The sequence below is a fragment of the Eutrigla gurnardus genome (genome assembly GCF_963514095.1).
Source record: "Eutrigla gurnardus genome assembly, chromosome: 1".
NCBI lineage: Eukaryota > Metazoa > Chordata > Actinopteri > Perciformes > Triglidae > Eutrigla > Eutrigla gurnardus.
In genome coordinates this window covers 36,907,294-36,929,877 of record NC_139915.1, presented here as the reverse complement: position 1 = coordinate 36,929,877, position 22,584 = coordinate 36,907,294, and the positions used below count along the sequence as shown (strand labels likewise).

Sequence of the window (22,584 nt, the reverse complement as noted above, 5' to 3'; positions counted from 1 at the left end):
TGGTCTTGGTGCCCTGTCATGTAGTCTTGGTGCCCTGTCATGTGGTCTTGGTGCCCTGTCATGTAGTCTTGGTGCCCTGTCATGTAGTCTTGGTGCCCTGTCATGTGGTCTTGGTGCCCTGTCATGTCTTGGTGCCCTGTCATGTAGTCTTGGTGCCCTGTCATGTGGTCTTGGTGCCCTGTCATGTCTTGGTGCCCTGTCATGTCTTGGTGCCCTGTCATGTCTTGGTGCCCTGTCATGTAGTCTTGGTGCCCTGTCATGTCTTGGTGCCCTGTCATGTGGTCTTGGTGCCCTGTCATGTCTTGGTGCCCTGTCATGTGGTCTTGGTGCCCTGTCATGTCTTGGTGCCCTGTCATGTAGTCTTGGTGCCCTGTCATGTGGTCTTGGTGCCCTGTCATGTCTTGGTGCCCTGTCATGTAGTCTTGGTGCCCTGTCATGTGGTCTTGGTGCCCTGTCATGTGGTCTTGGTGCCCTGTCATGTGGTCTTGGTGCCCTGTCATGTAGTCTTGGTGCCCTGTCATGTAGTCTTGGTGCCCTGTCATGAGGTCTTGGTGCCCTGTCATGCAGTCTTGGTGCCCTGTCATGTAGTCTTGGTGCCCTGTCATGTAGTCTTGGTGCCCTGTCATGTCTTGGTGCCCTGTCATGTGGTCTTGGTGCCCTGTCATGTGGTCTTGGTGCCCTGTCATGTAGTCTTGGTGCCCTGTCATGTGGTCTTGGTGCCCTGTCATGTAGTCTTGGTGCCCTGTCATGTAGTCTTGGTGCCCTGTCATGTGGTCTTGGTGCCCTGTCATGTAGTCTTGGTGCCCTGTCATGTGGTCTTGGTGCCCTGTCATGTAGTCTTGGTGCCCTGTCATGTGGTCTTGGTGCCCCTGAAAAGAAAAAAACTAATAAACAAATGGCCTTCCCCCTAAAATGACGACATTTCAACCCTGGCCGTCGGCAGCTTGGTTTTTGGCCGTTGTCGTCATCATTGTGGTGACGCTACGCTGTATGAGGAAGACTCGCCTGTCACCGTAGAAACATTTTCATTTACAGATCTGCAGGTCAGAGGTCAATGGACCCCAAACTGTGAAACATGAAACCAGGATGAATCGTCTCCAGCAGAAGATGGAGAAGATGAGGAAATAAATGGCCTCATCTAGGAAATATAAGTATAAAGAAACAACTTTCAACAAATTCATGTTTACAAACACGCCTCTCAGCCAATGAGCTGCCAGCGTTGCCCTCTGACCTCAGAGCAGAGCAGAAAGCCCCTAGTGTGTGTGTGAAGGTGTCCTAGAAAGAGACCGCAAATCCCTCTGAAGATGACGATGACTCTAAAAAAATCTTTCTTTATGGAAACTCTTGTGAATAACCGCGACCTGGTTTTGAAAAAAGAAAAGTCACTTGCGGCGATGTTTGGGGTCAACGGCACATGGAAACGTTAAGAAGGTGACGCCATTGTTCCTAATTATTTGTTACACATTTGCTGGAAACGTATCAGAGATGTTTGGGGGGCAGGGAACAACATCGCTATCATTATTCTCACTATTTTATAGAAGAAGCGGGCGTAAAAACAGAAAAAAAATGGGATTTAATATCAATAACCAGATGAAAAGGATGCTGAAATAACTCCATCATGATGGTGATCAGTAAAAAGTGCTGAGTCATGCTTTGTTAGGTCTGTCTGCAAGACCACAAGATAACTATTGTTAAAACGCTGGTTTTCTGAAATATGACATGTTTGTGGAAGATAAATAGAACAAAATTCTTCTATAAATTAATTTTATACTTAGCTGTAAAGTTGACCTTGAATTATAGAAGCTAACTTTGTTAGCAGCTTGACACCAGAATCCACATGGATCCAGATCTAGTAAGGGTGCCGCTCTGCCGCTGGTGTTCATCTGATCCACCCGTTGCTCCTCCACAATCCAAATGTGGTCACTTCCTTCTACTGGTTGCAAAAGAAACCAAGATGGCAACGGCCAAAATGACGAACTGGAGGCTTCAAAAGTCCACAAACCAACGGGACACGTCACCATCACGACATCCACACATGGTTTATATATATATATATATATATATATATATGTAAGTGCTATAGATTCTGTTGTGCGATGAAATAAAAGAGTAAAAACTGTCAACATGTTGGAGCTTCAGGAGTTTCAACCTTTTTATTTTTATCTCTTGATCTGGAGATGTTCATCTTCGGCTCTGAGATGTAATCTCAACACAGGAAGTCAGATCACCGATCAGCCGTCAGCCGATCCAGGTTGTGGCGAGCGAGTGGCGTGGAAACACAACACGCCTGGTTGTGATGATGCTGCAGTCCGCACGACCTGAGTCACAACACGACCATAAACCAGGTCACGCTCTGCTCGCATCCTGCATTACATGATGCTGCAGAGGCAACGCTAACGCTAAGGGCTAACAAACACCTACAGAACGGGGGGGGGGGACAAGATGAAAGCCACGGTGACGTGATGTGACTCAACGCGTTTCATCTCTGGTGACCTTTCTTTAAGTTGTCTCCATCCTGCAAAAGGTCGTCCTTGAAAAGCCTTGAGAACCTTGTGATCCTTGAAAGCTGCTCTCGAAGCAGGTTTCTGAAAAGCAAAAAAGTCCTCAGAAATCCTCAAAGCAAGACTTGAAATGAAAGAGTGAACTTTGACCCTCGGATCGACGAGGCGAAGGCGTCGGTGCAGTCGGTTCAGGTCCTTATAGGGTTGTCAAATCTCGGCCCCGGACCAGAGACCAGACGGACCACACGTCGGTCCCCGGCCGATCATCGCTGGTTTCATCACGTTATTTAACTTAAATTCAACCTTTAGAGACTTAATATTAGAGATGTCAAACGATTAATCTGATTAATCGCAGCTGTGGATGAATCACCATAAATATACCTGAAATATTCCCATCTTCTCTGTATGTTGTTGAACACAAAGATAAATTCACCAGAATATGAAGCCTCTACAAACACAGATACCACTTTGTTTCAGACAGAGTGCTAATACTTACGTACTTATATTTCAGTACTTGCAGATACCGAGTACTGATATGAGTACTTAATACTACCATTACATTTCGAACACTAACTTTGAAAACATTCAACTTTTGTTTTCCTCATACAAACAGTAGAGTTTGCAGTAGAGATATTAATAATTCATGTTTAACCTGCTGTCAGTTAAACAGTTTAGAGAATAGTCCTGGTCCACCTTAAAGGTCAGGCCACCTTAAGTGTTCCTGAGTCAGAGTAGCTAGTTGTTGCTAGCTGGATGACAACAAGACAGGAACTAGCTTGTGTGGAGTTGTCACAAATAAACTGCACAGTTTTTTCTACGTGAACGTCCCGTCAGAGAGCTCACAGTTTTAATATATAATGAAAACAAACGTGTTAATTCCGTAAATGAATCATCCCGCCTTAAATCAGTACATTGTTTTGTCCTGATTCGGCCTAAATCGTTTTCTTGGAAGTCGGACGCATGACGATGACCTGCTGATTCAGAGCTCCTATTATTTTTGATATTAATTCCTGATGTACACACACACACACACACACACACACACACGCACGCACGCACACGTTGTTTTTTAAAACGCCGTCACACATTTGAATCCAAACCAGTAGTTTTCTGTTCAACGTGAGTTTAAAGCTGTAATCTGGAGATCGTGTTTCTGAGAATCTGGGAATCAAAGCGAGTCCGTAAATGTCATCCATCACATTCACACTCCGAACGACTGAACTGTTACATTTCTTTAAAACTAGCGGCACTAGCGAGCTTCTTGGTGCCGCCACGCCGCCGGGACTCCCCGCGGTGACCTAGAAAACATGCTGCAGCGTTCGGGTGCAGAAGAACGGAGCCTGCACCGCCTGAAAGTGGGTCGACCATCATGTCTCATCGTGCATCAGGTCTGTGCGGTTAAGAGCGGGAGGATCAAAGACAGCCCGACAGTGACATCACCACAGGAAGTGATGTCGATCAGGATAAATGTCAGAGCTCGACCCGACGGCCTGCAGAACACCAGCGAAGAAGAAGAGGACCACCACCTGCACCTGCACCTGCAGAGACCAGATCAGACCTTCAAGCCCGAACCTCCAGCAGAGCCTGAGGACCCCGCGGAGCGACTCAGTGAAAAAGACAGAATCGAGGACAAAACGTCGGCATGTTTTCAATGTCAAACAAAGTGACGGTAAGAAATAAACTCTTTTAATCTTTCTACTCGATATGAAATGTTCTTTAATTTTGACTCCCGTCGGAGCAGCGTTTTTATTTATTTTGTGTGGGAGTCAATGCTATTAATTTGATTATCAAATGTAATATTTTTTATAATATCTTTGTACATTTCTGTGTATATTTGGGGTCATTTTACAAATTTGTGGATTTCGACAATTGTATTTGAATTAAATTGTATAAAATATAAATTAACATTACTATAACTATTATATTTATTTAACTCTAAATATTTTATTATAAATAATTATATCTGCATATTAAATGTATATTTATATATAAACATGTATATATATATTATTATTATACATATTTATAAAATATGTATATTGATATTTAAAAGACGTGCCTATATGTGCCGTAAACTTAATAACTTTCACGTGTCATTTCTTACATTTCACATAATTATAATATTTAGTATCATTTTTGATGCAATTTTTTGCAGTTTGTTGCACACATGTAATAAACATGAAATATGATCATCTACAAGTTTTTTTTACAATTTCTTCAAAACATTTGTACTATTTTTTACACATTTTGTTACACATTGTTTTTTTACAATGTAAAATGTTTTACACGTTTTCCCTCCGGTTCCTCAGGCTGTCTGCGTGGCGGCGGTGATGATGATGATGATGATGCCGATGACGACGAAGGCAGCGGCCATGCCCAAACACGCACACAGGAAGGCAGAAACCGTCCCCCTGCAGCTTGACCCCAAAGCGTTGGTTCCTATTGGGAACATCCGGCCGCTGCAGAACGCCTCCATCTCGCCGTGGACGTACAAGTACGCCCCCAACACGCCGCTAACACACCGTCACACCGCCATGCAGGACACCGCTGGCATGGTCCTTTAATGTAAAGACCAGATTTCTGTTTTCTTTTTTTAAATCCCTTCTCTCTCTCGATCCTCAGCATCACCCACGACGACTCCCTGTTCCCCGCCGTGCTGTCGGAGGCTCGCTGTTTACGGCGCGGCTGTCTGGACTCGGAGGGCCGGGAGGACCTGAAGCTGGAGTCTAGACCCATCATGCACCAGGTGCTGCTGCTGCGCCGGGTCAAGTCCACGGGGGCGGGGGCGGGGGCGGGGTCAGAGGCTGGCGCTAGGCACCACTACCGGCTGGAGTCTCGCCTCATCGCCGTCGGCTGCACCTGCGTCCGACCCACCGTCCTACACCAAGACTGAAGACCAGACCTGATCGGCTGCCGGGGTCAAGACCAGTGGAAATGAGATCCGTCTGACTTGATACTCGTGATTGAATAAGTGGAGACTTATTGTCCAAAAAGTTAATATTGTCGTATTTTATATGGATTTATCATATCACTGCTTCATTCCGAACCAGCTGCAATAATCACCTCGGGGAAATCTGTAGCAGATTAAAGTTCCCGAGTTTTGCAGATTTTATCATTTGGAGATCTAAATCTGGGAGTCGTCTGCAAAGAAAAGATCCTGCTCTGAATTCCTGAAACTAAACGTGTACGTGGTTCTTTAATGCTAAACATAAAAGTAAAAACAAAGCTCCACACTCATAATAATCTAATCGTGACTTTAAGAGGCAGAAATTCATTTTTAATACCAAAAATCCAATTTGTTGTTTCTTACATGCTGCTCTGTGATCCGCTGGACCTTGAATTCATCCTATATATATATATATATATATATATATATATATATATATATATATATATACCATTTCTAAAAAACTACACTCTGGAGCCGAAGTTTAGAACAGAGAATCATCGGATGTGTTTCATATATATTGTTATTCTATTTATAGTTATTTAAAAGTACTATTTAAAGTGCATTTCACTCTGTATTTATTGGTGATTTAATTATTAATGTTGATTGTATTTATTCAGAGGCCGAATGTGATGTCACACTCAATAAAAACATGTTTTTTTTTACAAAGAAGTAAAGTGTCATTGTTTTATTTTTGAATTTTTAAAATAGAATGTGATTTCTGTACATCGTCATCTCGTCCTGACTGCTTTACATTGACGTTGCCAGGGAAACCGACTGACACACACACACACACACACACACACACACAAATACACCACTGCGGCTGTAAACACTGTACACAATCGACCCTGCTGACGAATCAAAACACAGAAACTGCAAAACAAAAGTCGGATGCTGTGAAATCCCGATCTTCTTCTTCCGACATCTGTGGGTGTTTTCAGACTCCAGACCTGCTAGTGGTCTCAACTTTTTTTTTTCTCCTGGTATTTGGGCTCGGCTCGGTCGTGATCCATCTTAGAACTCGACTCACTAGTTTTCCTAATTTCCACCACTGGATGTCGCCAGAGAGCCACACTGTTTTCTTCCTGTTTTTACAGTGAATGTAATGACCTAACTCTGCAGCAGAGGGAGCTGTTTAGCTCAGAGATTCTGACACATTCAACCCTCTCGGCAGGCAGAAGAAGAAGACTTCAACCGCTGAAGTCCAGTCGGCTCTTCTTCTGGACTTGGTTCTCTTTGGGTTCAGGTCTGGTTTCTTGTTTCGGGTTTGGTTCGCTTGGGTCCAACATTTCAAACGTTTCAGTCACACACACACACACACACACACACACACACACACATGAATACATTGGCACTGTTGGCATAGCAACGAAGCACAGTAAACCCCCCTGTGAACCATCTAATGATGAATATGCAGCGTCCCTCAAAAGTTTGATCTCATTTAAAAAGAGTCCCGGTTTGTACGGAGGAGGCGGAGCAGTTCTGACCCTCGGCCCTCCTTCCTTCCTCTTCCTCTTCTTCTTCTCTCACTCTTTTTTCCGGAGTCTCTCTTCCTGTCGGTCTCCCGGTTTGGAGCGGCGCCAGGGTTTTTCGCCTGCACATCAATCCTCAGCTCATCAGCCCTCCAAAATGGCTTCTAAATGAAGTTCAGCTTGTGTTGTGATCAGGCCATCAAGACACCTGGAGGGAGAAGGAGTGGAGTTAGCACGTTGCTAACAGGTTGCTAACCGATGCTAACACGTTGCTAACAGGTTGCTAACCGATGCTAACACGTTGCTAACAGGTTGCTTACTTCTTGAGACAAAGTGAATGTGTACTTTTTATTTATTTATCATATTTAGTGGTGGACATGTTTTAAATGTTTAAATGTAGTTCTAAATGTAAAGTCTTTTATTGTCAGAATTCTGAGATGAAAAGAATTTGAATTTAGAATTTTTTTTAAATGTCACGTGCGGACTGAATCCTCTTCCGTAATGTTCGGTTATAAACTACATTCATGAATTTTAAGAACAGAACCTGGTCTGAACTCCTCCCAAGAAGTGTTTTGGCTCCACCTAGTGGTATAAAAAACACTTTTCTAGGCTAAATTTACCAGTATCAGAACAAGTAGAGCAAATTATTTAGTTAGTTTGAGTTTTTCGTATTAGCTTCTTTCTCTTCTCTTGTTTATCACGAATAAACCTGCAGGGTTTTTGCTGTAGAATGACGGCGGCGTATAAAAAGAAGAAACACGGAGCTGAGCGAGGGGGCAATATTAGAATATTAGTAGAACTGCTGTTGAATTGAATCAAGAGATGGTCATGTTTATTTTTTTTAAATACTGTCCTTCGGGAATCTCTGTCCACCTCTGCTTAGCATAACAACAGCTAGCCTAGCTTCACCTAGCAACACGTCTGTTTGATTAAAATCCCGTTGTTAACCTCACTGTGACAATGTGACGATGTGCTGTCGAGTGTGCCGATGCTAACCGTTTGCCCTGCTTCCAGTCTTTATGCTAAGCTAAGCAGGTCCTGAACGCTCTGCATTAAACCTTAAACTTGCTCTTCCATTTAACGTTCGTTAACCCCTCCCTCAGTGCCACTACCCAGAATGCCCTGCTCCTCCTCACCTCCACACTGTGCACCTCCTCCTGCAGTCGCTCCGGTGAGGCGTTCAGGTGCATCTGCCGCTGCTCCTTGTGGGCGTCGGCGCGGCGACCCTGGCACTCTTTGGTCAGAGCTTTCTGGGCGACTTCACGCTCGTGCTCCCTCCTCTCGGCCAGGTGCTTCAGCAGCTCCGCCTCCTGACACTAGGGGGCGGGGTTTACAGTCAGAGTTCTACTTGCATGTGTTTATTTTCTGCTAGCATCATTGCTGACTTAGATTAGGATCGATTCCAGGACAACTGCTTCAGTCAGTAGATCAGTTCTTCCACCTCTTTGTCAAATAAACCTAAAGACACGGTGGACTGAATTTAATAAAAGTGAGACTGATTTTGACTGCTTCGAATGGCCAGCAGAGCCGGTCTGAGGATCTGAGGCTAAAACGTACTGGTAACCAGTGAAGTTAGCAGTTAGCTAAAAGTACCGTTGAGCCTTAGTAGAAGCTCACAGAGCGGCGAGCTCAGCTCTTTATCAACAGTGGATCAAACGGAAGTCGTGACCTTCCAGTAACAATTAGGAATCTAGGACGAATAGGACGGTTTTCACGCACCTTCCTCCTCTCCTGAGCAGCATCCAGTTTCTTCTGGATCTCTTCCAGCGAGGGTTTCTGGCGTGGCGGCGTGGTCGCCCTCAGCTCAGGGCCGCCGTCGAAGGTGGGCGGCTTCAGGATGACCTCGAAGGCCTGGCCGCTTGTCCGCTTGCTCAGCTCGATCACCTCCATGTCCCGGATGTTGCACAGGTTCAGGTCCACTACGCCGGCTGCAGGAAGAGACCATGAGTCAAAAAGTGCTGAGTCATGCTTTGTTAGGTCTGTCTGCTAGACCACAAGATAACTACTGTTAAAACGCTGGTTTTCTGAATGGAGTCTGGTTGATGGTGCTAGGCTACGCTAACATTGTAGCTGCTCCATCAACACTCCATATAAGGTCATCTAGACATAAATACAGCAGAGACCTTGTTGTTTGGACCACAGACAGTCTCTGGTTCCTCCACATAGTCTGGTCTGGTCTCTGGACTAATGTGAGCTACTATCTAGACCTCTGGGGGACCACAGACAGTCTCTGGTTCCTACACATAGTCTGGTCTGGTCTCTGGTCTAATGTGAGCTACTATCTAGACCTCTGGGGGACCACAGACAGTCTCTGGTTCCTCCACATAGTCTGGTCTGGTCTCTGGTCTAATGTGAGCTACTATCTAGACCTCTGGGGGACCACAGACAGTCTCTGGTTCCTCCACATAGTCTGGTCTGGTCTCTGGACTAATGTGAGCTATTATCTAGACCTCTGGGGGACCACAGACAGTCTCTGGTTCCTCCACATAGTCTGGTCTGGTCTCTGGACTAATGTGAGCTATTATCTAGACCTCTGGGGGACCACAGACAGTCTCTGGTTCCTCCACATAGTCTGGTCTGGTCTCTGGACTAAATCCAAGTGTGAACCAGATAAAGACCGGGACCAGGTCCCCTGTGATAAAGAGGGTTTTCTGACCTTCCTTCTTGTCGGCGTCTCTGGGTTGGGGGAGGATGCAGGAGCAGAAGAGAGACACCAGGGGGAGCTCTCGCATCTTCTCTCGGTACGCTGGAACATTCAGAGGGAGAGAAAATGAAAACGCTGCAGCGGAGCAACAAATGTGGTCGAAGCAACGAGAGGAGACGTTGTTTACCTGCCAGAGTCATCCTGCTGCTGTTCAACAAAGACACTGTGGTGAGGTAGAGTCTGTTCCTGAGGAGACACACACCAGACACATGAACCCAAACCCAGCAGACCTAGTCCAGAACCAGTCCAGAACCAGTCCACCTCAACGCTAACCCTGCAGAGGAAAGCTTCGACACCCGTTAGCGCCCCCTGCAGGAAGCGTCTCACTTTTGAACTGTATACAGGTTTGTTTACTTCCAGCGTTGTTTACATGTTTCTGCTTAAATCCGATAAAAACAGAAAGAGGAGCTGCAGCTCACGCTCGTTCCACCGGATCGAGATAAAGATCGCCTTTAACGCGTCAATGTCGTTCAAATAATACAAATTTAAAAAAGCATCCTAATGATGTTCATTCAGATCCCAGACCAGTTCCTTTATGAAGCTGGATCTCAGTTTAAGGTCACTGATTGTTGCTGCTGCACAAACAACCTTCACAGAGCCGAACTTCGTCAACCGGCAACCGGCAACCGTCAACCGGCAATGCAACAGGAACGTAAACCAGCTATTTGAAATGGATTCCCCTTGAAAGCTTCATGCAAACCCAATGTTCAAGTGTGTGTGTGTGTGTGTGTGTGTGTGTGTGTGTGTGTGTGTGTGTGTGTGTGTGTGTGCTGGAGGATGATGTCATTGTTGCCAGTAAGCATCACCCTCTGCAGAGCGGAGAGAGTCACGCGGCTCAAAAACACAAAAAACTGATCACAAAAGAAGAAAAAGAAGACGACAACAACAACAACAACAATGAAGAAGACCATGAGTGAAAGCTCCGGCTGCAGACAGAATAAAGGGACGCGTGAACACGGGGAGGAAGGAGACTCACCTGCAGCAATGCTCGCTCTGCTTCGACTGGAGCTCTGCAGCTCGCAGCATCAGCACCAGGCAGCAGCCTGCTGCATGACATCACCACGAAGGCTTCCCATTGGCCGACACCGAGGCCAGGCTGTGATTGGTCCAGCAGGGCAGAGGGTGGGGGAGGAGGAGGAGGAGGAGGAGGAGGAGAAAGCTCTTCATCACGATCACAGAAAAGATTTTTACGAGAGAATTCTGAGTTAGAGTTCAATCAAACTTTATCGGTCGGCGTTCAGGAGAACAATCATGTGACTGATGACATCATGTTTTATAAAGACGGAGAGAGAAAGCGGCTTTAAGGATGAACGAGTTACTAACTATTTAACTCTAACAATACGTTGTCGTAGAGATGGAGGTCACAGGGGCGGGGCCTTCATGGCTGTACTGGTCCCGACCTTTGACCCCCCTGTGTGGGGGAAGTGTGCAGTCGTTGGGAACCTCAGAATGTTTCACGGTCGTGGTCTGATCTGGTCTGGTCTGATGTGGTCTGATCTGGTCTGGTATGATGTGGTCTGATCTGGTCTGATGTGGTCTTGTGTGGTCTGATGTGGTCTGGTCTGGTCTGATGTTGTTTGATGTGGTCTGGTCTGGTCTGATGTGGTCTGGTATGATGTGGTCTGATGTGGTCTGATGTGGTCTGGTATGATGTGGTCTGATGTGGTCTGATGTGGTCTTATCTGGTCTGATGTTGTCTGATGTGGTCTGATGTGGTCTGGTATGATGTGGTCTGATGTGGTCTGATCTGGTCTGATGTTGTCTGATGTGGTCTGATGTGGTCTTATCTGGTCTGATGTGGTCTTATCTGGTCTGATGTGGTCTGATGTGGTCTGATCTGGTCTGATGTGGTCTGATCTGGTCTGATGTGGTTCCGTGGGTCGATGTGGCTCTGTGGAAATGTCAGCGCTAAATTTACAGGCTGACAACAAAAGTGTGAGTCATCGGGCCGAACACTCATCACACTGCTGCCGCCTCCATCTGTCACTATCTGGTTGAGAGACCGACCCGTCTGTCTGTCTGTCTGTCTGTCTGTCTGTCTGTCTGTAAATGTTGTTTTCAGTCCCTCAAGTATGGAGATCTTCTTTTCTCTGTTATATCATATATTTCATTACATTCAACAGACATTTCAAGCACTTTCAAGCACTTTATTCTACATCCAAGCACTTTTCAAACCTTGAAAACACCACACTCAAATTCAAGGGTTTTCAAGGATTTCCATCACCCGTATCAACCCTGATGGACCGATGATCACAGCTGATCTTTTGGAGAATATGTGAGAGATAATGGTGCTAACGGTGCTAGCGATGCTAACGGGCGAGGTCATGTGACACCTTCATGTTAACAACATGACTGACAGACACCAGCGGGGGAGACTGCACTTCCCATCATGCACCACAGCAGAACACAGTGCTCTCACACACTCCTCCTCTCCTCCTCTCTCCAGATGATGTAATGCAGCTGCAGTGTGTGTGTGTGTGTGTGTGTGTGTGTGTGTGTGTGTGTGTGTGTGTGTGTGTGTGAGGCTGCAGCAACAAGGAGAGAGAAACCTCCACATCCCAACTGGTGATGTCACCTGCAGCCAATCAGCTGAGAGCTCTGTGTGTGTGTGTGTGTGTGTGTGTGTGTGTGTTTTGAGGAGCTGCATGCAGCAAACAGGACGAGCTGTTTATAGAAGAACAGAATAAATAGAAAATAATAAAATCTAGTAGAATGTCAGAAATAAAAGAATAGAATCACACATAGAAACAGAATAGAATAAAAGGAAATAGAACCAAATAATCTGGAATAAAACATGATGATCTCGAGGACAAACAGCAGCAGACTAGTTGGAAGCAGTGACATCATCCCTGAGTCTGGACGATGATGTCACAGACAATGAGGTCACCGCACTGCGCTCTCGGCGGAGTGATGTCATGAAACCGTGAACGAAGAGGAAGAGAGAAAAGTAAAAAATAAAAGCTGAGTTGATAATTGAGGATGTAAAGAATATTAAAGCATCGACCTGTCAATCAGGAGGTAAGCCCCGCCCCCTAAAGCATCCCCATCCAATGATGACTCCTTTAAATACGACCACGTCTTATTATAATTCTTATAATAAATTATTATTATAATAAAAACATTAAAATTATATTTTTATCCTCCCTTCGGCTCCGGTGACAAAACCATGAAATGTTCAATTTATGAGCTGAACTGGAAGCTTGGTGTAGCTGCCAGTTCAAACCAGTTTACACCAGTTTACCAGCGTGTGTGTGTGTGTGTTTATGAATGAGCGCTCTGACTCTCAGCCAGCAGTTATGTGTTTTATTTGTGTCGGCGAGGCGTCGTGACTCTCAGCGTTCTGTTTGGAATCGTGTCTCTGCCCACACGGAGGAGGGGGGGACATGAGTCTATGGTCTCAATCTCTAGTTTCAAGTCTTCTTCAATCCAGCATGATGTTCATTTAGTACATGATGGTCCATTTAGAGTCCACCAGACCAGAAAGCAGGGGATGCTTTAGGGGGCGGGGCTTACCTGCTGATTGACAGGTCCATTTAGAGTCCAGCAGGTTCGGAGTTTGAAATAATCGTCTGAAATATCATGTTTATGATGCAGCACTCTGAAACTACACCACGACCAACGGGACCAGGACCAACGGGACCAGAACCAACGGGACCAGAACCAGAGTAAACAGACGGAGTTAAACTACTTTAATGGGGAAAAAAGCCACCAGATTAGAACTCATCAGCAACATTATTATTATTTTTTATTCAAAGCAGAAAACAGTACGATAGTCGTCTCTATTTGGAATCAACCCGAGTACCTGAAGTACCCGAGTACCTGAAGTACCCGAGTACCTGAAGTACCTGAAGTACCTGAGTACCCGAGTACCTGAAGTACCCGAGTACCTGAAGTACCCGAGTACCTGAAGTACCTGACTACCTGAAGTACCCGAGTACCTGAAGTACCCGAGTACCTGAAGTTCCCGAGTACCTGAAGTACCTGACTACCTGAAGTACCCGAGTACCTGAAGTACCCGAGTACCTGAAGTACCCGAGTACCTGAAGTACCTGACTACCTGAAGTACCCGAGTACCTGAAGTACCCGAGTACCCGAGTACCTGAAGTACCTGACTACCTGAAGTACCCGAGTACCTGAAGTACCCGAGTACCTGAAGTACCCGAGTACCTGAGTACCCGAGTACCTGAAGTACCCGAGTACCTGAAGTAAATGTCCTCGCTGCTGCTGAAGGAGGGGAAGTGACTCAGCTTCGACCACGCTGCCGTGGAGGCGACGGGAGGCAGATGGTTGGCAGGCGGACTCAGGCGGATCCTGGACCGGGTTCACTCTGGTGATCTGGGACCGGGTTCACTCCGGTGATGTGGGACCAGGTTGAGAAGGCGGAGCTTGAGCTCCCGGAGACAGACGTTTGAATTCAGACCACCATTGTAACTTTTAGCTCAGGTTTATTCTGCAGAACAGAAATCCTCTCGGTGCTTTTACAAACAAACACAAGACGAGCAGAAAACAAGAGTCTTCTGGTACAAAAATAAAGCTCTTTTCTTTTCTCCGGGGAACCAGCAGCACGGGGTCACGGGGGTCGGGGGTCAGCTGATCGGGCAGGAAGTTCAGTTTCAGACTCCCTCAGTATCCGTTCCAGGTGATAGTCTGCACCGCTGAGGTTGCTTATCGGCCTCACCCCCCCATTCTGTCACCGTCACCCAGTCAGAAGTCAGGCTGCAGAGGTCAGAGGTCAGGGGTCCTCGGGCAGTGCACACTTCCTGTTTCGGACCTGAACCACTTCCTTCCTCTCCTTCAGGAAGTTCCCGAAGGCGTCAACCTCTTTGCTCTCCTCCGTTGCTAGAAATAAAGAAATAACTTCCTTCAGACTTCACTTCTCTAAAGTCGAACGTTGCCTTATAGCGTACAAATAAAGGGTTTCCTGTCTCACCTCCGTGGTCGATGTCGTCTGTGTCGCTGTCCTCCTCCTCACTGTCGTCAGGGTTACCGCGTGTCATGATGAGGTCACTGGGCCCGGCTATGTCAGCGTCCTCTGTGGACAGGAAGCAGATAAACCAGAACACAACAGTGAAACGGTTGAACCGGACTTCTCCTCGCACTCCGACCCCCGTCTGTGTTGTGTTTACCTGTCGACGGTGTGGTCGTCATGGCGACGGCTCCCAGGTCCTTCCGGAGGCGCTCCAGCTGCTCCTGCTGCTTCGAGCTCTGAGCCTCCGCCTGACGGGACAGGAAGTCGGTTAAACCGCGGCGCAGGAAGTCTCGTGGGTTTGTTGTTGTGTTTAGTTTATGAAAAAGATGCTGAAATAACTCCATCATGATGGTGATCAGTAAAAAGTGCTGAGTCATGCTTTGTTAGGTCTGTCTGCAAGACCACAAGATAACTCCTGTTAAAACGCTGGTTTTCTGAATGGAGTCTGGTTGATGGTGCTAGGCTACGCTAACATTGTAGCTGCTCCATCAACACTCCAAATAAGGTCATCTAGACATAAATACAGCAGAGACCTTGTTGTTTGGACCACAGACAGTCTCTGGTTCCTCCACATAGTCTGGTCTGGTCTCTGGACTAATGTGAGCTACTATCTAGACCTCTGGGGGACCACAGACAGTCTCTGGTTCCTCCACATAGTCTGGTCTGGACTCTGGGCTAATGTGGTCTACTATCTAGACCTCTGGGGGACCACAGACAGTCTCTGGTTCCTCCACATAGTCTGGTCTGGACTCTGGGCTAATGTGGTCTACTATCTAGACCTCTGGGGGACCACAGACAGTCTCTGGTTCCTCCACATAGTCTGGTCTGGTCTCTGGGCTAATGTGGTCTACTATCTAGACCTCTGGGGGACCACAGACAGTCTCTGGTTCCTCCACATAGTCTGGTCTGGTCTCTGGACTAATGTGGTCTACTATCTAGACCTCTGAAACACTCACCAGCTGTTTGCGAAGTCTTTCATACTCGGGTCGATAGTCTCTGAGGAAGAGAGAGAGAGAATGCATCCCATAATTCAATCAGGTGACCTCATCCAGATCAAAATCTCTATCGTGACTCGGATCCAAGCCGAGAGAAAGAAAAACAAACTCAAGAAATCTCATGTCACGATATTATTCAGGAAATCATCAACATTTTCTTTATTACATTTTTCTTTCTACAAAAATGAAATAAAAAGTAGAAAAATGTTGATGTCGTCGTTTCCAGGAAGTTTGTGTGCGTTCAATGTGAACGATGTACAGCATCACGTCATCAGCGTAGTGGGCGTGGCGATCAGAGATCATCCTGATAACTGCAATGGCTTTCCTGATTGTCTTAAAGCGACACTAAAACATCCTGGAATCTCTTCACGTTTTGTTCAGAAACAAATATTTTAATTCCGTCAGTTGAGACGATTTTCAACACCACACTAAAATTCAAGGGTTTTCAAGGATTTCCAGCACCCTGTGTGGCTCACCTCTCGTACTCCTCGGCAGCATCCTCCACCTGAGCGAACAGCTCGTCCAGTCCACTTCCCGTTACCGCGGAGACGCCCACCACCTGGCGACACACAACAGAGACCACCAGAGATCAGGAGGGGGTCGACCTTTGAACCCTGGATTCGACCAACCGTGTTAGCGACGCTCTCTTCAAAGCCACCAGACTCCATTGACAAAAACAGTCATTTTCAGGGCTTGAAGCAGGAAAAAATCCTGTGCCTGAAATTTTTTTATGCATTGGGGAGAAGAAAATTCTGAACATTTGCAATCTAAATGAATTAATCTGGTGCACTTTGAGAGTAAACCCACATTATAGTTTTGAAACAACATTCAAAACACACACAGCCAGTATCACTAAGCATAAAGTCCGCTAGCTTAATGCTAACGTATAATACCTCAGAAATTAGCATCACCAAGTGCGTAACTTTGAGTTGAACATTGGGGTGGTTGAGATTTCCACCTGTGAAGCAGGTGTGTGTATATATATATATATATTCTTTGGCCACCAGCCACTGCGGCAGGTTTGGGTTTACCAGCCCAGATATATAGTTTGTGCCTAAAATAAAGTTGACCGACTCAGAAAATGCATAAAAATGGGTCTTGAACGTGTACAAAATACACATTAAAGTGTGTGCAAGTGTTCTTGTTAGGACTCATGGTCCTTAATTGTCTCTAACTTTAAGTATTTTGTACTGATTACAAATGGGTTTGTAGTGTTTCCCACAGGATCTTTGGAGACTATGGTGGGGGGATTGCGATCCTCTAGGGGGGTCCGGGGGCATGCCCCCCCGGGAGAAAATTTTGAATAATTTCATTTTAATGCATCAATTTGGTGAATTCTGAGAAACAAAATATGACATATCAATTACTGACCAATTTCTTACAAACTGCTGGTACTGATACAAATGTTGACATACTAAATGGGGTTGAGGAGTTTAAGCATTCAAGAAAAGATGAGAACAAAAATGACTAAAACACAATTCGTTTATTATTATTATTATTATTATTATTATTATTATTATTATTATTATTATTAATAATGATAATAATAATAATAATAATAATAATAATAAAAGTGGGTGACTATTCCTCAGCCTTCCTTGGTGTTTTGGTTTTGACTGAAGCCTCGTTCACATACGTCGCCACTCGCCCATCTCTGAGAGACAGCTGTCAATGAATGTGAATGTGTTCTAGCGGAATGTGGTCAGGACAGGCGATGCGATGTGGTCGATCGGAGATCAAATAATTTTAACTTTCTGCGATGCGAGTGAAGCGAGTACCAATCACAATGTAGAATAGAGATGATCGACAGTTGACGTCAACAGAGAGTTCCACAGAGAGTTGTCGCTTGAAGTCGCCGCCGGCGGCAGTGAGTTTTTTTTGCCAGCGAGTAGAATTCAGCGAGAAAGCGAGTGACGGGCGAGTAGCGACGTATGTGAACGGGGCTATACGCGCACGCACTGTCGAACTCGCCGGCTGGGGGGGGGGGGCAACCGTGAGTGGTGGCACTGGAGCCCTAGCAGTAGCTACCTCCTGTTGGGAAGATACTTTTATTCTTTTGCTTTTTTTCGCGTGCTTTCTTCATACCACCGCTGATGCGGGGAGAGACAGTAGAGACAGTAGAGAAGCGCAGGTCCGGCAAGGTGGGCGAAACCAAATCTCAGAGCGGGAGGGGGCACAGACAAACGTCACTATTTTTTACTGCAACGGCTGTCACAGCGGCGGCAGCGCCGGTCTACTGATCTGATCGCCCAGGGCCAACCTCTGTCGTCATCCCGGGGGAGAAAAACGAGCCAAGTAACTTATCCGCACGCTTTTAGAGGTTTGCCGCTGGCTGGTTAAATTATTTTTATTAGATTAATGTTGGTCTCATTGATGAAATCTAACAACTGTGGCAGTCGCATTAGTTTGTCTGAATGAAAAGTGTGCAGGGCTGCCTTTGGGCTGATGTTATCAATCGCTCTGGCTACGTTGTCCCGGTCCGAGGTGCCTGGAAACTTAAGGCCCGCCCTACTCTGCTCTGATTGGCTAGAACTCCTTGGTTACCTTGAGTACCATTGGTAGTTGGAACTATCACTTTAAACGACTGGTTACAGTTAAAAAAAAACAAAAAAAACACTTCACCAAAATATTGCTACGCCGGATTTCCGGCACCGTGCCGGAGGTCTTCAAGCCCTGCATTTTACCTCTCTGTGTGAACAGAGGCGTCATGGCCTCCACCGGTTGGTCTCTTTGTGTGACTTTGGCGAATCTAGACTAAGTCCCGCCCCTTCCTGCATTCTCTTTAGGACTTTATTTTGGAAAGGAATCCGTTGGGTAGAAGAGACAGTTCTGATCCTGTTTGAACTCCTATGTCACTTCTATGTGGCGTCTAGTGTCGACCCCCCCTGAAGACCCTCTGACCCCCAAACAAAACCAGACCTAAAGCAGGTCTACATGGTCTAAGAGGGTTAATGTGGCTCTTTGAGTTCATCCACTTGGCTGTCGGCTAAACCTTTACTCCATGTGGCCTCCTGGTCTGTGCCGGTCCCCCTTACCCTCAGGTTGGTGTAGAACTCGTCCAGCACCAGACTCATGGAGCGCGTCAGGTTGCTGACGTATGACGTTTCCTGGTTCAGAGCGTCCTGGAAAACCTCGAAGTCCTGCATCCACTCCACCGCAAAGCTGTGGTCGATGATGTCGGTCTGAGCGGGACGACAAGACGGTTAAAACCAGACCACGTGCACCGAAACAACGAAGCCACCAGAGGACAGGAAGTGACCTCACCTTGTTCATGGCGACGATGAAGGGCAGCTTGGTCTTGTAGAGAATACTGGAGGAGAGACAGAGAACTGTAACATGCTAACATGCTAACATGCTAACACCAACACACAGACCCCTTTAAGAACTGGTCATGCTTTGTTAGGTCAGTCTGCAAGACCACAAGATAACTACTGTTAAAACGCTGGTTTTCTGAATGGAGTCTGGTTGATGGATGCTAGGCTACGCTAACATTGTAGCTGCTCCATCAACACTCCATATAAGGTCATCTAGACATAAATACAGCAGAGACCTTGTTGTTTGGACCACAGACAGTCTCTGGTTCCTCCACATAGTCTGGTCTGGTCTCTGGACTCATGTGGTCTACTATCTAGACATGTGGGAGACCAGGAGGAGGACTGGTACCTGCAGGCGTACAGCATGTTGGACATGAAGGTGACGGGGCTGACGCTGCGGGACGTGTCCATCACGTAGATGACAACACAGGGGAAGGATGAGGCCTGTGAGACACACACACACACACACACACACACACACACACACACACACACACACACACACACACACACACACACACACACACACACACACACACACACACACACAGTGTGACATCATCAGTAAGGAAGGGCAAACAGGAAGTCAGCATGTGGACCCACCAGAGTCTCGGTGATGATGGTTCCCGACGCAGACCAGGTGAAGACTTCGATCTGACCCGGGGTGTCGATCAGCACGTACCTGCAGAGACCAGAGACATGAGAGACCAGAGACCTGAGAGACCGGAGACCTCAGAGACCTGAGAGACCCGGGACACCAGGACGGAGATACTGACCGGTGGTTCTGCTGCTTCTTCTCAATGAACTGCATCACCTGAACACAAACACACGATGTTCCATCATCTTCAGGAATTAAAATGTCACATGTAATCAACCAATAAGGTCCCAGAGGGGGCGGAGTCCAGGGCGAGTCACCTGATCGAAGCGCGTGGCGAACAGGTTGAGCGAGGTGACGATGCCGCCGTTGGGTCCGAGGCCGTACTGCTTCATCACCTCCTTGTAGTTGACGGTGTCCCTGATGTCTGCGGGACAAACACACACTCATGGGTGTTTCCAGCCCAACGCTGGCGGCGCCATCTAGTGGCGGTTATCAACAAAGAGCTTCTATAGGCTGAGGTCAGTCCGCCTTAGTTTGTGTAAAAATAATAAATAAAAAAAAGAAAAACATCATTCTGTTCCCCTCCACTTTTTATTTATTCAATTTTTATTTATTTTTTTGTTAACTTATCATTAATCCTTTTTGTTTTTACAATTATTTATTTTTTTGTGCATTTTCATTCATTTACTGCTATTATGTACGTAGTTATCATTAAATACTACTTACTTATTATTTGTAGATATCAGATGTATATAATAATCAGTGTATATGTTTAGATCTGTTTATTTATTTTAAATTAGACACATAAGAGCAGTAATGTTGTTCTCTTTTTCATTCCTGACGGGTTCTAAACATCCTGTTTTTGTCATGATGGTGTATGAGTGTAGTTTGAAAGACGTCCAGCATAATTACAATAATAATAATAACAATAATAATAATAATAACTATAATAATAATAAGTGTAGGGGGAATCTCTGAATGCGTGGTCCAGGACCCTGGTCCTCCTCACCGATGTTTGCGGGGAAGGGGACTTCGTGGACGGCCGGGTCCAGGTTGATGACGTACGGAGGAGCTTTCTGAGAGTGGAGGTGAGCCGTCAGCCTCTGGAGGGAAACGAGACGCTCAGACAACACAGCAACAGCAACAGCAACAGCAACAGCAACAGGTGATCCACGTCACCCTCTCTGTACAGAGCTCCACTTCTCATCAAACTCAAGCACTTCCAGGTGCATTTCCATGCTTTTCCAGCACCTTCTATCATATATGTCATCACATAGAACAGACATTTAAGCACTTTCAAGCACTTTATTCTAAATCCAAGCACTTTCAAACCTTGAAAACACCACACTAAAATTCAAGTGTTTTCAAGGATTTCCAGCACCCGTACGAAACCCGTGTCTAGTGAACCCGGTCGTGTGACGTCACGCTCCCTCGTGTCATCCGGCCAACAACGTGATTGCGTTCCTAGCGACGGGGCTAACGTTCCGTGCCAGGCTAAAGCCAGCGTTAGCATACAGCATACGTATCTAGTTAAATGGGAGCGCTTCGGCGATGACGTCATCCTCTTCCTCACCACATCCACTCATGTCGAACAAGAACCCGCAGCCATGTTTGTTTGTTTTTATGTTTGTTTCGTTATAAGCTAAGTTCGCTAACGCAGCCGCTAACCGAACCTGGACGAAGCTGGTCTTCCCGGAGCCCGCCATGCCCAGCACGATCAGACACACGGGTTTGTCCCGGGCAGCGGGTCCCGGTGCCCCGCCGTCCTGCCCAGCCGCCGCGGGACTCTCCCGGGTCTCCGTCAAACCCTCGTCAGCGGCGGGACGCTGCGTCGCATCCGTCATGTTGCTTGTTGTTGTCAGGTGGGGAAGGAACCGGCTGCCGTCAACACACTGGTACTGTCGTAGTCGTCTTCTTCTTCTTCTTCTTCTTCTTCTTCTTCTTCTTCGTTGTTTAACTTGCGGCTGACAAAGCAGCTTACAGGCGCATTACCGCCACCTGCTGGATTGGAGTGTGGAGCAGTAGCTTAACAGGAAAATAAATAACATTCCAATAAACAAACAAAAAGCACAAATATTATTATATTACTTACAATAATAATTAAACGTAATCCAACTATAAAAACACTAATGTTGAACTAAACTAAATAACAAATTATAAATTACATTCTCTGCATTGTTGCCAATTCTTGTTCCAAAACTTTGCCAAAGATCCAGGATATATATTTAAAGTCCATAATGAATTATATTGTTTTAAACTTTTGGATTTAAAAAGCAAAGTGTCTTTGCACCAGATTTTCATCCCCCTCAGACTACACGACTACCAGGAAACCACAAGATGGCGATCCAACACCACAATGATGCAGAGCAGCGATCACCAGGACTCTGTCAGGTGACTACATCATTTATGTAGTAGAGTACTATGTAGAGTACTCGTACAACATGTACACAATAATTACATAAAAAAGTTTATGCTTGAAGCTTCGTTAGTGTCGTTGGCATGACGATTCAAATCACGGCAGTGTGAAGAATCAGGGTGAAAACTGAAAACATTCATTTCAGTGACGCTGTCGCGTTGATGGTCGCCATCGTGGCGTCACCATCTTGGGTTCTTGCAACCAGTAGAAGGACGTGACCATATTTGGACTGTGGAGGAGAGAGGGGGCAATAGTCAGAGAAAAAAAGTTGTTGTTAATATTTAATATATTATTTAATATAAGTTTATTACATTGCTAACAAGCAGCATCTATGCTAGCTAACTTTCCATGAATGTACGTGTATGTTTGTAATGAATCATCCCAACATGTGACAACGCCTCGTTAAGGTCGTTAGGGTGATGATGTTGATGCTTATTGTTGCTTTTATTCATATGAGACCAAACTGTCATCTTATTGGTGGTTCTTGATCGGGGTGGTTGAGCTAAGAAGCTAGCGGTAGCTTTCACTTGTCATAGCTGATATAATCAAGTTGCTTGGTTACGCTAACATCGGATGTTTGCCGTTGTTACGACAACAAGTGAAAGCTACCACCAGCATGTTAGCCCAACAGCCCGATCAATAAACACCCATTTTCGGGTCAGAAA

General features: G+C 46.0%; 3 protein-coding genes across 3 annotated transcripts; 1 reads left to right on the top strand and 2 right to left on the bottom strand.

Moving 5' to 3' along the window:
- The first annotated feature begins 4,010 nt into the window (after nucleotides 1-4,010).
- LOC311017510 (interleukin-17F-like) lies at nucleotides 4,011-6,289 on the top strand. The gene is made up of 3 exons (XM_084015898.1): nucleotides 4,011-4,170; nucleotides 4,811-4,995; nucleotides 5,124-6,289. The coding sequence occupies exons 1-3, from the start codon at nucleotides 4,144-4,146 to the stop codon at nucleotides 5,392-5,394; spliced, it is 483 nt and encodes a 160-aa protein (XP_083872024.1). The 5' UTR covers nucleotides 4,011-4,143; the 3' UTR covers nucleotides 5,395-6,289.
- A 20-nt stretch (nucleotides 6,290-6,309) lies between these two features.
- Nucleotides 6,310-10,337, bottom strand: stmn4l (stathmin-like 4, like). Its single transcript, XM_084015886.1, has 5 exons — nucleotides 9,755-10,337; nucleotides 9,580-9,669; nucleotides 8,643-8,851; nucleotides 8,060-8,239; nucleotides 6,310-7,131 (listed from the first exon to the last, which is right to left on the bottom strand). The coding sequence occupies exons 1-5, from the start codon at nucleotides 9,765-9,767 to the stop codon at nucleotides 7,123-7,125; spliced, it is 501 nt and encodes a 166-aa protein (XP_083872012.1). The 5' UTR covers nucleotides 9,768-10,337; the 3' UTR covers nucleotides 6,310-7,122.
- Nucleotides 10,338-13,816: 3,479 nt separating this feature from the next.
- Nucleotides 13,817-21,390, bottom strand: gpn1 (GPN-loop GTPase 1). Its single transcript, XM_084017803.1, has 13 exons — nucleotides 21,177-21,390; nucleotides 20,513-20,606; nucleotides 19,821-19,927; nucleotides 19,682-19,719; nucleotides 19,509-19,587; nucleotides 19,255-19,349; nucleotides 18,856-18,901; nucleotides 18,627-18,773; nucleotides 16,068-16,150; nucleotides 15,553-15,592; nucleotides 14,754-14,844; nucleotides 14,558-14,659; nucleotides 13,817-14,466 (listed from the first exon to the last, which is right to left on the bottom strand). Exons 1-13 carry the CDS (start codon nucleotides 21,345-21,347, stop codon nucleotides 14,360-14,362), a joined length of 1,200 nt encoding a protein of 399 aa, XP_083873929.1. The 5' UTR covers nucleotides 21,348-21,390; the 3' UTR covers nucleotides 13,817-14,359.
- Nucleotides 21,391-22,584: the final 1,194 nt, after the last annotated feature.